The sequence below is a fragment of the Gavia stellata genome, chromosome 27 (genome assembly GCF_030936135.1).
Source record: "Gavia stellata isolate bGavSte3 chromosome 27, bGavSte3.hap2, whole genome shotgun sequence".
Lineage (NCBI taxonomy): Eukaryota > Metazoa > Chordata > Aves > Gaviiformes > Gaviidae > Gavia > Gavia stellata.
Window position 1 is genome coordinate 7,307,866 of NC_082620.1, and position 14,889 is coordinate 7,322,754.

The following is a 14,889-nucleotide window of genomic DNA, read 5'->3' on the forward strand; positions in this document are numbered from 1 at the left end:
CACCCCTGCAACAAGATCAGCAACAATAAAAAATAGCTTTGAGGCTGAGATTTACGTATTAGAATGCCACTAATTTATGCAATCTCTTATTTAGCCTTCTAAGTGTCTGTTCTTCATTCAAAGGCACAGCTTTCTTTAAACTATTACACACTGGTTGAAATTTACAGAGGAATGTTTATTTCAAAAGCACTGACCAGTAGCTTAACCTGACTATTCCTTTCTCAAGCCAATAAAAGTAGTATTATTAATGAAAGTAAGTTTAGGCAAATCTAGACTAATTTTGCTTTTTAAATGGCATTACAATATTCCATGTACTTTGCCTACAATGGCAGCGTTGCCACATAGTTGTTTATTTTCCTTGGTCTTCTCTACCCAGGAAAACTAGTAGACAGTATGCTACAGAATCAACTGACCGTGAACTGACTATATTCAACATAAACTCCCTTCCTCAAAATGAAAATTGGAAATGGATCTTCTACCTGCAGTTACAACTCTAACTTCAAAATTTTTGTATTGGGCATCAGTAATGCTAATGCTAGATAATATTTTCATTATTGCTAAAACATGATGCCTTTGAGCTTCACAAGCCAGAAATTCATTAAGTCTTCTTACTCCACTATTCGCTTGCTAAATATAATAGATTGTGAGAATTGCTACTTTTCTGCATATTGAGACCTCACAATTTGACCCGTCATAAGCATAAAAACTTCTACAATGCTTTTCTGTCTTTGTTGGGTTTTGTTCTTAAGACTGTCTCTTTGAGACCCTGGACAGGGAGTACTAGCACCCATCACAGGAGTCTCATTAGCATTCAACTCACCGTTTTTGTTCAAGCAGCTATTCTATTTTGGCAGTTAACCCACCTTTATCATTCTATCATTCATCAATAAACTAACTTGAAGATTAACACAGGTCATAAAATGCAGCTGCGAAGTTTGTTCACAATACACTGGTCCCTGGTACACAAGCCACCCACTTCTTTCTATTTAAACCAAATGTGAAGAGTACAGTAAATTGCCTCCCACTATAGCAAAAGTGTTTCAGAACAGCTCCTGTATGCAGGACTACTCCTGAAAGGCATTCATGCATTTTGCAACATAAGACAAACAAAAAAAGAAATGGCATATATGTATAAATCCTGATTGTAATAGTTGCCAGAAGCAAACCCATGACCTCTAAAACTGCCATAGCACATGGCAGTTGGTGCATCATGGTGCATAGCACGTGGTGTTGGTTCAGCATACTGAACAGAAGCGATTGAGACCCTGATAAACATAATTGACAGTAGTGGGCTGATTTAATAACCTGTTGTTTTTAAATATGAAATACATGCCTCTTTCCTATCCATTCCTAAGTTTCCACCTCTTTCTGCACTGATTCACCTAACAGAATATTACCTCTAGACCAGAAAGCATGGAGATCAATGATTCCCAAGCCAATGCATCATTATTCTTTATTTCAAAAGGAGGAATTATTGCTGAAAATACGTCAACCGGAAAGCGACTGCAACATCAGTGTTCACCAACATGGGAGCGAATGCATTGCTTTGCTCACTAGCTGAACGCGCAACACCCTTGTATCAAAATAGCCTTCCAAGCTAATGCAGTTACACCTTAACCTGAGAATGGCAATGGGTTTCATCACTGATCTATTAACATCTTTAATATGTGTGCTTAAAAATTCGATCAACTGTTCAACAACATGAAGAGATGAAAACAGGAAACTTTATCTCATTAGTTACACAGATAAACATAGTGGATGCCTGTAATCTTTGGTATCCAGAAAACACTCTACCTACACATTGCCAGCCTCCTCCTCTTTCTCTATTTCAATGTCTACACACTCCAGCTGCTTTGCTAGCATCTTGATCCGCAGCTGACAGGTACTCAGCTTGTCTCTGCAAGAAACAAACAGATTATTTATATTTTCTAAGTTCTCTACTCTTTCCCATGAAACTCTTCCTTAAGGAGGCAAGATTCACAGCTAGCATTTCTTCAACCCTCCCAACTCCCCACCACCATCCCACTTTTTCTTTTAAGATCTTGTTATGAGGTTCTTCAGAAGCCCTTGTTAATGTCAAGCATTTTCTCAAGAAAACCAGAAAAATGTAACAAGCGTTTATTCTGACTTTATCCAAAGTTCAGATATTATAAAAAATGACAATAGCATAAACGGATCTTTTTACATTAGCCTTCTTCAGATATATTTGCTGCTAAAGAACGTCTTTGTGACCTTAACATAGCAAAACACTCATAGCAGGTGCTTATCTTAAAGTATGTGAGTAACTTCACCGATTCTAACGTTTCCATCACAGTTCAGAAAATGTTTACAATTCATTTTCCACTTGGTGTTTCCAACTGACTGGTGAAACAGCAGGATTGTGTAGACATCACTGAAAGGAATTAGCATTTAATTCTCCCACACCAAACACCTCTTATTTAATGTTCATTATTGTGTTTCATTTTTTCAAGTATGTCATTAATTTTCATCCTTGATCCTTAATTCTTTACAAGGTTTGGGGATATTTTGAATATATTATATTAAAGAAGTGTTTGCATCATGTAACTTTCATGAAAAAATTCTATAAATGCTAATATTTGTAACAGATACAGTAACCCAGCACTTGATGGTGATTTATGCTGATGGATTATGTTCGCTTAAACACTAACCTGGCTTTTTGGACCCCAAGTTCCTTCTCTTTGGCTATGTCGTTGAACTCTTTTAGGTTCCTCTGTAAGGTTAATATGCAAATTCTATCTGTATACTTCATAGCCCGAATATTATTAATGTCGCCCAAATAGCATTCCAAGCTTTTCCTTTTAATTGAAACACACAATTAACAATGAAAACATAATGAGAAACTGAAAAGTTACATGAAGTTTGTACATCATCCAGCTATACATTTGTGGGTTAGTTGTTTTCCATTTTACTCTTATTCTAGCAGAACTGTTACAAATATGACCCGTAAAAATAAGGGAAAACAATGAACATAATCTGTACAAGAAGTTTACATGCATGTACTTAAGCCAAGATTTTTAGACTTGGGTATCTAACGTTGAACATTTATACCCACATTTAATGCATTAATTAGCTGTCTTTGTTTTGAAATGCCTGTGGCTCCTCTTCATTATACCTAGGGTTTGCAAATTCTGGTTTTCCTGAACAATAGTTTAAAACTTTACAGGGAACATTCTAAACTAGTTTGAAACATCTTACATACAGCTGATCAGTTTGTGGGGTGAGCTGATCTCTCCTATCATGTTGGTTTGCTTAAACATGTAGCAAGAAGAGGTCTGAAGGTTTGGCGTTTTGGGTTTTTTTTTTTTTTTAACTCATTTTGGTATATTTTGAGTTTCTCTGTTAATAATGGTAACACTGTCAACATTTACTGGCAGTAGGCATATGTGCTATGCAACTTCCCACATTCATATGTTAATAAACATTATTTAAGCTTTTCATCATGCCTTATAACCCTATGCCAGGTCATTCCAGGGCAGAGATTAACAGTCTTGTCAAAGTACGCCAAACTGTGCTTTTATCTTTGTGCAGAGAGCAGCAACTACTTAGGACGCATTCAAACCACCAAATTCCTTTTCATGCATGACCTCTGCTATACATAAATTTATTTCTTCAGGAATAAATCCACTGTACCACCTATTTGTAAAATCAACGTAGTACTAATCTATCATCGTACCAGTTCTGTGCTAATTGACTTTACACAGTGGTACAAAACTCTGTATATATTAAAAAAAATTAAAATCCAGCTCTAATATTCCTCAGCAGACAAACTTCTCTTTTTCCAACAGCTCCTGATGTTCTACAAGTACAGAGGGATAGAAACACAACACTAGACGTTACTACAAAGAGCTGGCTGGGTTTTATAAGACATGTACATTGGTTGGTGTAATGTTCCTTTAAGGAGAGCCAATCAGCCCACATGAATGTGGTGCAATCACTGTGTTATATGTACATACCTACAATGGCTTCAGATTAAAAAGTGTCCAGAGTCTGTCTTTATCTTACTCAGCTCATTGTTTTAACAGTAATAACCAATTTAATTTATTTTTTGTGGAAAGGTCTATATTGCCTATGACTAATTTGACAAAAAACGCATAGTTAAATTAACCAAACCTTCTCTTGAAAAGGTAAGTTAACACTATAAAGGGAATTACTGTTAGAACTGGTAACAAAACAAGTTATTTACATGCTAGAATCAGATTTGTCTTGAACTCCTTCAGAAGCGTCCTTGTTTCCCATCTTGCCACCACCAGCCAACTCTTCTTCAAGCTTGTATTCTAACAGATATTAAAACAACAATAGAGACTTTGAACTTTCAAATGCAAAGCTGTAATACACTTGCTGTCAAGTCAAAACATGGAGAATCAGAGATGACATTTTATAGCACTGCTGCAGCGTATATAAAAAAATTCACATGGCAAACCACATGGGACTACTATTGCACACCTGCAAACCAAAACAGGAAAATGCTCTCTGCCTTCGTTATGGACATGTCACCAACAATCCAATGTATGTGGAAAAAAGACCCCCAAAAACACGGCGGGGCAGGGGGGAAGCTAATGTATTGTCAGGTTTTGGCCAACAGTTTAATTTGTTTATCTTACACTACCTTATTCTACTGTACTGTGAAGATATAAAAATTTTGTTAAGTATTTATGCGATCAAGAAAATGACAATGAGAAAAGACTAGCCTAAGAACTCTTTTTAACACAAAGATCAGTATTCAGCACTACACCACACATGATAAGCTGTAAAATGGTAGATAAGTTGCCTCACATAATATATTGAAACATACTTTTGGACACAATTAGAGAAATTGGCTGCCTATTAAGAGGTACCTGGTGTCAGTTTAGATGCCTTAGGGTATCCAGCATCTTCAGAGCTGAATCTGTGGAAGACCTATGCCATTCTGGAGCCAGATGAGAGAGCCTAGAGCACTTCAAGTGGCACTAGATGCCAGTGTATGAGCAACTGAATCAAGTCCATACAGTCAAATACTAGATTTTTACCATCAATAACTCTGAATCAAAATGCCTTATGGAGGCAAAAAGTAGAGAATTTACTGCTACAGAAATAATGGGCTAGATCTGGATGAGTTACAGCTGTGTAGCGTAATGCTAAAGAACACCTACTGGAATCATTGCATTTACTTGGAGTATCATTCTACCCTAGAACTGTACTGTTCTCATCTACTAAATTAGAAGACACATCAATGTTAGTTTTTTGTAAGTTACCAAAACAATTAATCATTTTCACCTTCCCAGTGTTCTTTCACATTAAAGAACTGACCAGCTTTGTCTTCTTTTTCTTCCTCTTCCAGAAATGGTAGAAGACATTTTTGCCCTTCTTCATCACTATAACTGATCTTGTTATCTTCCATATTGACAGTTCTTTCAAAACAACCAGGCTAAGGAAGAGAAGAGTGCATGTTTTATATAAATTATCTCCAAGAACTTGCAGTAGTGGTGACTATATCTTGAGATTAATTAAGAGCATTCAGTAAATACTTAATGCATGTGAAATAACTGGATACAATCACACACCTTTAAGTATAAAGTCACATATTTTGAGTATCAACTTTAATAAATCTCTTCCAGAGAGGACACTGCCAATTTTTTTGGGGGGGTTTTTTAATAACAATCAGTTCAGTAAAAAAAACAAACCTTCCGAATGTATTTTATCCACTTAGGCAACTACTTTACCCAGAATGATGAGGGAACAACTCCAACAAACGCTACTTGCTCTTGCATCTTATGCAGTTCTCCAGTGTTAGTAAACTGTTCTCAAATGTTGATACAATTTATTAGTATTCAGCAAATTCTATACGTCAAATAGAATGAGTTACTTCCACATGGTTGGGCGTTTCATCAAGATCTTACTCATACAGACATTTGCACGTGATTAATTTTAATGAAGCTGGTGGCTCAGCGTTGAGTGCATTTATGTAAATCCTTTTGCAGAATTCAAAAACATATAGAAGAGAGTATCTATTTTCTCCAGATAAGGAACAGAGAAAATACACCACGGAATTTGAAGCACGGAATAGACCAAAGTGTAAGAACCACCTTAAAACTAAGACAGAATTCATACAGCGGGCTATGGTTGATTTAAGGGCATTAGTGGCACTAAAAAGCAACACAAACATCAATCGAGCTGCCAATGGACCAGTAGTAGCCTGAATACTTTCTGCTAAGCATTGTCAGGTAGTGCAACTCCAACTCAACACAGCTTTGGGTAAAGTAGGCCAAAATTAGCGTGGCAGAAGGCCCAAAGGCCTTCCCTAAGGAAACCACAGGCCGGGCGGTGAAAGCCACACTGCTTCCACGAATGGCCACGTTACAGAGCACCACGGGGCACCCGGACCTCGCGTTGTCAGAACACCCTCTCGACACCGGCTCACGCCGTATCCCAGCCGTACCACGCGCAACCACACGCCACAGAGCCCCCCTGTGCGGCCGCGCCCCAGCAAACCGCCGGAAAGCCGCCCCGGGGCCGGCACCGGGCCGGCGGCAACACCCCCCGCCCCGCAGCGGCCCTCTGGTGACAGCCGCCCCAAGGGTCAGCCCGCCCGAGGCCGGACCGGGGCAGGGGCCAGCCCCGCGGCCCAGAGCGGGGCCGGGGCGACGAGACGCCGCCGCGGGGCCGGCGACACCTCCCTCCCGCGGAGGCGGGCAGGGCAGGGCAGGGCAGGGCAGGGCAGGGCAGGGCAGGGCAGGGCAGGGCAGGGCAGGGCAGGGGGGCCGCTCCCGCGACCCCCGTCCCTCCGGGCGGCGCGGCCCAGCCCACAGCCTCACCGCCTCCCATCTCCGCGGCTGCGCCCGGCGGCCGTTGGGTCCGCTGCCACGGCAACGGAGCGAACCACCGCGATGGCGCGGCAGGGGCGCCGGAGAGAGGCCGGGCCCGCCGGAGCCGCCGAAAGAGGCCGGCGCTGCTCGCGCGGCTGGCCGCGCCCCCCCCCGCCCCGCGAGATGGTGCGTGCCGGGCGGGCGGCGCGGCGGGCCCTGGCCAGGCGGCGGCCTGCACCGCCAAACGCCGCGGGAAGCGATCGTGAGCGCCTTCCTCGTCCTAAATTCTCGCTTCTAAATTTGCACTAAGTACGCAGAATTACAAGATGTAGGGCGGATGTGCATGGGTTTAGTGAAGCCAATGAATCACAGAGAGTTGAACCAGCTGAGCAGTTGATCAGGTCTTTTTTCCTGCTTGACGGCTGTTTTATTTTTAGTAGTGTAGGTGAAAATATGAACTACTATGACAGGCGACGGCTTTCCGGGGTTGGTTAGCGAGGGTTTTTATACAGTTTTGTGAACTTTTGACACGTTCTCTAATACCGAAAAGGATGACTGATGCTTTGAAAATACGGTGGCATTAACGCTTGCATTGCATTAATCACAGGATCACAGAATCACAAAGGTTGAAAAAGACCTGTAAGACCATCAAGTCCAACCACCACCCCAACCCCACCATGCCCACTAAACCATGTCCCGCAGTGCCACGGCCACACGTTCCCTGAACCCCTCCAGTGATGGTGACCCCACCACCTCCCTGGGCAGCCTCTGCCAGTGCTTCACCACTCTCTCAGGAAAGACATTTTTCCTAATATCCAGCCTGAACCTCTCCTGGTGCAACTTGAGGCCATTCCCTCTCGTCCCGTCACTCGTCACTTGGGAGAAGAGACCAACACCCCCCTCCCCACAACCCCCTTTCAGGCAGTTGTAGAGAGCGATGAGGTCTCCCCTCAGCCCCCTCTTCTCCAGACTGAACACCCCCAGCTCCCTCAGCCGCTCCTCATCAGACTTGTGCTCCAGACCCCTCACCAGCTCCGTCGCCCTTCTCTGGACACACTCCAGCACCTCAATGTCCTTCTTGTAGTGAGTAATCACACAGGCAAGAGTACCCGTGGCACCTGCTTCACCCGTCTTGGGCGTCTAGTTCGGGTGATTTCAGGTAACTGCAATCAGAGAAATTTTCAGTGAACTTTCCGCTTAGTATTTATTCTACAGCCATTTATAGATTTTAAGCAAGTTGGTGGCATTATGATTAAACCCAATCTTTTTAGTGAATTCACATGACTTTCTGCAATGCAGAAGGCATATAGATTTGAGGTTGGAGCACACACATTGTAGAATACTGCAGATTTCCAAGCTTCAATTCAGAGTGAAGCTGTCTTAAATGTCTTTTCAGAAACAAGCCTGTACTATTCTGACAATAGGATTTCACCATCAGTTACTAATTAAAGGTTATTACAGCAAAAACCATGTGTACTGATCATGCTGCCCATTTATAATGTCACATTCTGAATGCTTTCTCTAGCTTCAGCAGAAACTGCAGGTTTTGGGGTTCCTTGTAACGCTTTAATAATGGTTACAAGTATGCACAAAATCACTAAATGAAAAGGTATTTAGATGATATTTCAATAATTTACATTGTGAAGCAAAATGTCTGTGTGCATAAAATGTGTCTCGGTTGAAATACTCCATTCGTCAGAGGAATCTTCTGAACCTGCGTGTTTACTACCATGCGTTCCCTTACCAGACTTTAGCTCTTAATAGGTAATTAGCTAGGTTTCCTTTCTATTCTATTCCATATATCACCTTGACAAGTTAAGGAACAGTGCAGTTCGATTCACGGAAAAGCAGGCTCTTGTCCCCGTATTCTTGGCACTAGGCCTAAATGACATTCTGGAGAAATTCAGCTATTCAAAGATTCAAAGCGATTCAGTTATTAAAATATTGGGACATCATTCTTTAAGTGGAAGTCTATACCAAAATACACGCTGATCTGTACATAGAGATGGAAGGCATTCTCAGTTTTATTTAACTGAAAATGTTCCTCAATTGTAAGCAATATTTCTGTGTTTTTTTTATAGTTGCTATGAGAAGTAAGGTCTGTTTCTTTGATACCATGCATGTAAGCACATGCTGCTAATCTAAGTATTTATTTCCACTGGCACACGCAGTATAAAGTATATATTTCTCACAGTGACCAATTCAGTGTCCTACACTTATGCTATAGGTCCTCATTCTTCAGAAATACATGGACATTCTTAGCTCTATGGGTGGTGGAATCTTGATTTTATGGCATCTATTCATATTACATAAAACAAATTACATACAGACATTTGCAGGATTAAAGCTACAAGATGTAGGCTAAAAATATGCAGTGATTAACTGTATAGCTCTCTCTGCAGATCTAGAATAGACAGAACTTGTTAACTCTGAACCTGCCAGTTCTCACACTCGTATAGTCAGGATGTAAAAGATTCAAGCCTGTTTTTCCCCCTCAAGAAAACACTTGTAAGAACACCTGGTAATATCACTGATTTTCAGTTTCTTGTGATATTTTTGTTCAGGGTTTTTATTCAGTCCCAGTTTACAACTGTTTGGTCTATTTTCATAATAACAACAAAAATGGTAACTGTGGTTTTAGCCATAAATAAAAACGAGTTTAACCTCTAAGTTTCCTAAAAACCTAACCAGCACTTGAGTCAAAAAAGAATAGCTGATTTGTAATTTTGCTGTAAACCATAATGGATTATAACCACTGCTGCAGCCAGAGACATGGCATTCAGAGATGGTTAGAAACGGAACTGTCATTCCGTAGGAAATGTTGACGTAGTATTCACTCTGAACTGGAACAGAGTTCAACTTGCTAATCCAACTTAATACAGAAATACCAGATGTTTTGTCATTAAAGTTTTACAACAGCCCCCTTCCGATCAGCACCAGTCGTTTCAGAGTGCACACTACCCGTTACATCTGACTGCATGATTTCATGGTCAATGGTCATGATTTTGTGTCAGGTGAATAATTTGTCACTAGGGAAAGGCAATCTAGATGTTTCTCTCCCATATAGATGTGAGAAGAGAGAATATATCTGCAGTTCCTCTGAAGGTGCTAAATTACGGCTCCTCAGACAAGTTCATATCTCCCAATCCACAATTTACGTCTATCAACTTAAAGTTAGTGAATCTATTCCAGCTTTAAGCTCTAAGAGGTTTACGAAAAGGCACTGGTTGATGCTATTCTTCTAGATTTTGTGGGCGCTGACCACCAGTGACACATCTCTGAGAAACTGGGTAATGGAGTGAGCATGTTTGAATTAAAATCCTGCTGTTTTCTTACCGTGAAGTTAAATTTAGAGGCATTTCAGTGAAGTTACTTTAGTGCGACCTCATGATCAATTTGAAACTTAGTAGAAGTGGACGATTCAGTTTGCTGTATGGCTACGTACTGTGCTTCTACAGGCGGCTGTTTTTTCTTTGCTGAACGTTTCCAAGGTGACAGTAGCTCATATATGGAGCGTTCTAGCTTTTAGGCAGGGAGACATGCCAATAACGGAATCTTAATTTTTGCAGCGTGGTTCATATCAGATTACATAAAACAACGTCTCTGCCCCTATTCTGTGATACGGATCAACGTCAGATGGTAAACAATGGCAAAACATTGATAAGCATCTTACCAACGAGTCACCCTTACAGATGTGGTAAGAAAGAATGAGAGGAGCATTTGCTATCAGAGCACTCCACAGAGGAATGACCCGGGATGACATCAGCTGGGAGCGCACCATTGAGAGCGACACGTCTGGAGTAAGACAGTCATCTCCAGTCTTGGAATTAGCCCTGGCTCGGGAGCAAAGTGGGGAATTTCATCCCATATCTGTTGCACAGAGAAGAGAAAAAGAGGGCAAAGTGTGTGGCCGCACCGCGCTTCATGATTATCAAAAAAGTCTATGCAGACTGGGGGAGGAACTGGATGTTCTACAGAACATTTGGAAACGGATAAAAACTAGATTTCTCATTCAGCGCTTTAGGTGAAAGGAAAATTAATGTTGTGGTTATGCTAATATTTATTAAATACAGACACACTTGTGTTGGGCCCACGGGACATTCATACAGTGCAAGTACAGTACAACCTCTGAAATGAGCTAAATATTCCCACCACGCAATTGCTACTGATATTCCCAAATCTCATTTATAAAAATAGACATATGCGTGTAATTTATATATCTAGAGACATTTGGCGACATTGCCACAACAGTCTTTCATGAGCTGTTTCTGTGGAATCGTGGGACAGTGAAACTCATTAACCGTGTGGTACATTTTTGCCTCTAAAAATTAGATGTGACACTATGACATCTTTACTTTGCTGGCAGTAAAACCACCTGTCCTGTTTAGAAAATTATCTATTAAGAATATCAGGTAATGCAGTGCAACTGTAAAATAAATCTGAATAATGTCCTTTTGATATAGTCTCAAAATCTTGCGGTAATAAAGGGATATGAAAACTTGTTACTTGGCCCAAATCCCTGAGCATATTTCTCCTCAGTCCCATCAAATTATGCTCTCCAAAAAATTATTTTACGGTAACAGTTACAAAAGTATGGATGACCATAATCAGAAAAAAGTCACACCTATGACATGTTCTAGAAGAAAAATACTTGACAGCTTTTGAAATGTGGGTTTCTGGTTATAATTGTAATAAAACAGTACTTCAAAGTTGTGGCCTTTGCTTACCACTTGAGAAAGGGTAAATACTTCAAAAATTAGTAATTTTAAATATAGTAATAATAACAACTGATTATTTAATAAATAATAAATTTGACTTATATTTGTAAAATTGTCCCGATGTGGCTGAGCCCATCAACTTTTCATAGCCTGACGTGGTCAGATGGTACAGAAATCCTGACCTGAGCATCACGTTGGTCATTGCTACGTTGCTTTGCCAGATCTGCTGTAGCTTTATGTGTACAGCAGCAAAGACGGACGTTTGTTCCAAACCGTGGAACTCTGACCTGACAACCTGGTCGTGTTGGAGCACGGTTTAATCCCTGCAGTCGCTGATGATCCATCTGAGCTCCATATGGAAGGTCAGATCACAGGATGGGTGTTTTCATAAAAGCTAGTGCCTGCAGCCATACGGATTGAGGAGAGGTAGTAATCTAGTAGAGTGACAAAAAGGCTTAAGAGAAATTTAGTATCATGGGCCATCTTTTTAATAATATTTGACAGTTCCAAGCCAGCAGCTAAAGGAAAGCTTTAATTATTTTCAAGAGGATTAGATGAGAAAGATTTGGGGAGCTTATTTATTTTGTTTTGTTTTGATGTTTTAATAGCAATTTAAATTGGTTTTTAATCTATCTCTGGAGCAATTTTAATCTGTTATTGACTGTAAAGAGTTTGAGATATTCTGCTAGAATTGTAGGAGATTAAATATATTGTTGATCATTATTATTTTATCCCCTCTCTTCCCTTTGGCTAATAGGAATTATTAATTTTGAGTGGGGGTGTACATATGTGTGTATATATATGTAACAGCCTATTTTGCTTAAATATGTATTTGTATGCAGAATCAACTAAAACCAAGGCTGAATGACATAGCATTTGTCCTTCTTCTATATAATATACACGATATAATTAAGTCCCGTATACGTCAAACGTAACGTATTTATTTGAGAGAAGTTACACATTTATTTTAGGATTCTGTGGGAATGGATCTGAGAACATCTCTTTTTCTGAAGTACAGACACAAAGTGGTAGCTAAATCAGTCCTGTGAAAATAACATGGGATTTTGTTAAACCCAGGCACTATTATGGTGGTGACAGAAGACTCCCTGGACGTACTTCTTTCATTCATGATGACCTTATTAATCCAAATCCATAGTATAAAACCTTGATCATTCAAAATGATTTCAGCAATTAGATAACTCTCCCTATGCAATGCCCGGTGAAATGAATGGGACAGTTAATTTTTCCCAGGGATAATCAGAACCCTGATAATATACCTTGATTACCAGATTTTTTCAGAAAAATTATTAAAGTCCTGAAGCTAAACACATTCCCATTACAATTGCATTGAAGATTTTGTGGGCAGCCACCTTACTGGTTTTGGCTGTAGAGCTGCTGAAAAAGCACCCAGTGGTAGAAGAAGTAAGAAAGAGAACTAGCTTAATGAGTTTAGAGAAAATATGTAGGTGATACTCTTCCTCTGTTTCTCTTTTGCAGTATCAGAACCCCTGAGAGAAAAGAACTTTTTCATGGGATCTAAGTAAGTGCTGAAAGTGCAGTTGCTGTAGAAACACAATTCTTTTGGCAATGATTCTTTTAAAGGATTGCCATTGTATTTTTAAGTGGTTTAATGGTCAAATTTGTAGCAACATTTCTCCCTTTAGAGCATAAGTTGCCGTGATGTACGTACACCAACTCACGAATACACACACTCACACACTTATGTATGTGTTATACACATATGAAATAGATACATACACGCACTGGTTCTGAACGTACAAATTGCTTCCCCTGAGTTTTGCTATTTTTACACATGTATGCTGAAGACATAGAAAACTTTTTTCTAGTAAATTAGACGACAGGTATTTAGCCAGATAAAAACAATACCAAGGAATTCTCAGAGTAGGTACATAGCTCATTGGAACGCCAACCTTAAGAGTAGGAAAAATATGAAAAAATGAAAAAATATGAAAACCTGGAAATATCCTGAAAGGTGTAAATCTGTTCTGTTATACATAGAGACAAAATCATTCTGTTCTGTATGTCATCCTGTAAATTCCATTAAAAATCTTTTGGTTTCCCTCCTCCAAAACAACAGTTTTCATGCAACAATCCAACTACTTGAGTTTAAATTTTGGTCTTTTTCTCCTTAGCGTGCACTAAGCATGACCACTGAAATGTGCAGAGGAAGGTAAAGATCGGAAAGAAAATAACCCCCCGCATCATTCTTACACATTTATGACATACGATCGCACATGTGCGTGTATGCACGTTTGTGTATGCATTGTAGGAGATTAAATATATTGTTGATCATTATTATTGTATCCCCTCTCTTCCCTTTGGCTAAGAGGAATTATTAATTTTGAGGGGGGGTGTACATATGTGTGTATATATATGTAACAGCCTATTTTGCTTAAATATGTATTTGTACATCTGTTCTCCTCCTGGATCCCACGGGGCTGTTATTCCCCTCACCCCCCCTTGGTTGCCACTTGAAGTATTGGTATTAAATAATGACGCAAAATTGAGCGTACAAAAAGACAACTCGAACGCTTCACCCCAGGTGCGCCCCTTCATTTGATTAAGGTACCTGCACATTCATTTTTGCTTTACGATATCATTTCTTTCAAACGTCGCCTTCGCGGCGTTCCCTTTGTGGGTTGGTTTTAAAATTGTCATTCTGGATCGAACAGCACCGAAAAGCGGCGGAGGCGGAGGGAAGAAAAGAGCGAATATGGAGGAGGAAATCGAGTTTGACCTGCAGGTAGAGAGGAAAGCGGAGTCCCGCAAAGCCGCCTGGCCGCCCCTCCCGCGCTCAGCCCCCCTCCCCGCGGCGAGCGGCGGCCCCGCGGGCGCAGGGGCGGGACAGGTGCGCGGCGCTGCCGAGCGCGGGCAGCCCCGCGGGGCGGGGGCCGGAGCGCTGCCTGCGCGGCTCGGCGGGCGCTGCTCGCCCGAGTGAGCCGAAGCGTTTCGCTCTGGAGAAGCCCCTCAGGGGCCCGGGAGCGCGGAGGCAGAAGTTTGTAAGACCTCGGCTCCGCCTCCCTCGGCTCCGTGCCGCGGGGCTGGGGCAGCTCTTCGGAAGCGAAGGGGCGGCAGCCCCCGCCGCCCCCCGTTTGTGCTCCCCTTGGAAGGCGGCTCGAAGCCGGGCTGCCGCCGCGCTCGCCCCGGAGCCGTGCCGCCGGGGTTTGCACAGGGAGGGGAGGGGAGGGGAGGGGCGGGGGGAGGCGGCGGCGTGCCTCCAGCACACAACGGCACCCAGTTCCTGCGGCTCGCGTGCCCCCCCCGCGCCGGGCGAACCTGCTCCTCGCCCCCCCCGGGCTCTGTGGCCACCCCGCTTCTGCCCGCAGCGCGGGCTGCGTCTCCCTGCG

The 14,889-nt window shown here is 41.7% G+C and overlaps 1 protein-coding gene across 1 annotated transcript in view; it reads right to left on the reverse strand.

Annotated features, from left to right (window-relative positions):
* CFAP74 (cilia and flagella associated protein 74) overlaps positions 1–5,418 on the reverse strand; it is a 48,551-nt gene extending 43,133 nt beyond the window's left edge. The window contains exons 1-4 of the mRNA XM_059829974.1: positions 5,275–5,418; positions 4,205–4,295; positions 2,670–2,816; positions 1,799–1,897 (exon numbers count right to left, since the gene is read on the reverse strand). Of these exons, the coding sequence (XP_059685957.1) occupies positions 1,799–1,897; positions 2,670–2,816; positions 4,205–4,295; positions 5,275–5,398 (461 nt within the window). The 5' untranslated portion in view covers positions 5,399–5,418. The remainder of the gene's footprint in view (positions 1–1,798; positions 1,898–2,669; positions 2,817–4,204; positions 4,296–5,274) is intronic.
* Positions 5,419–14,889: the final 9,471 nt, after the last annotated feature.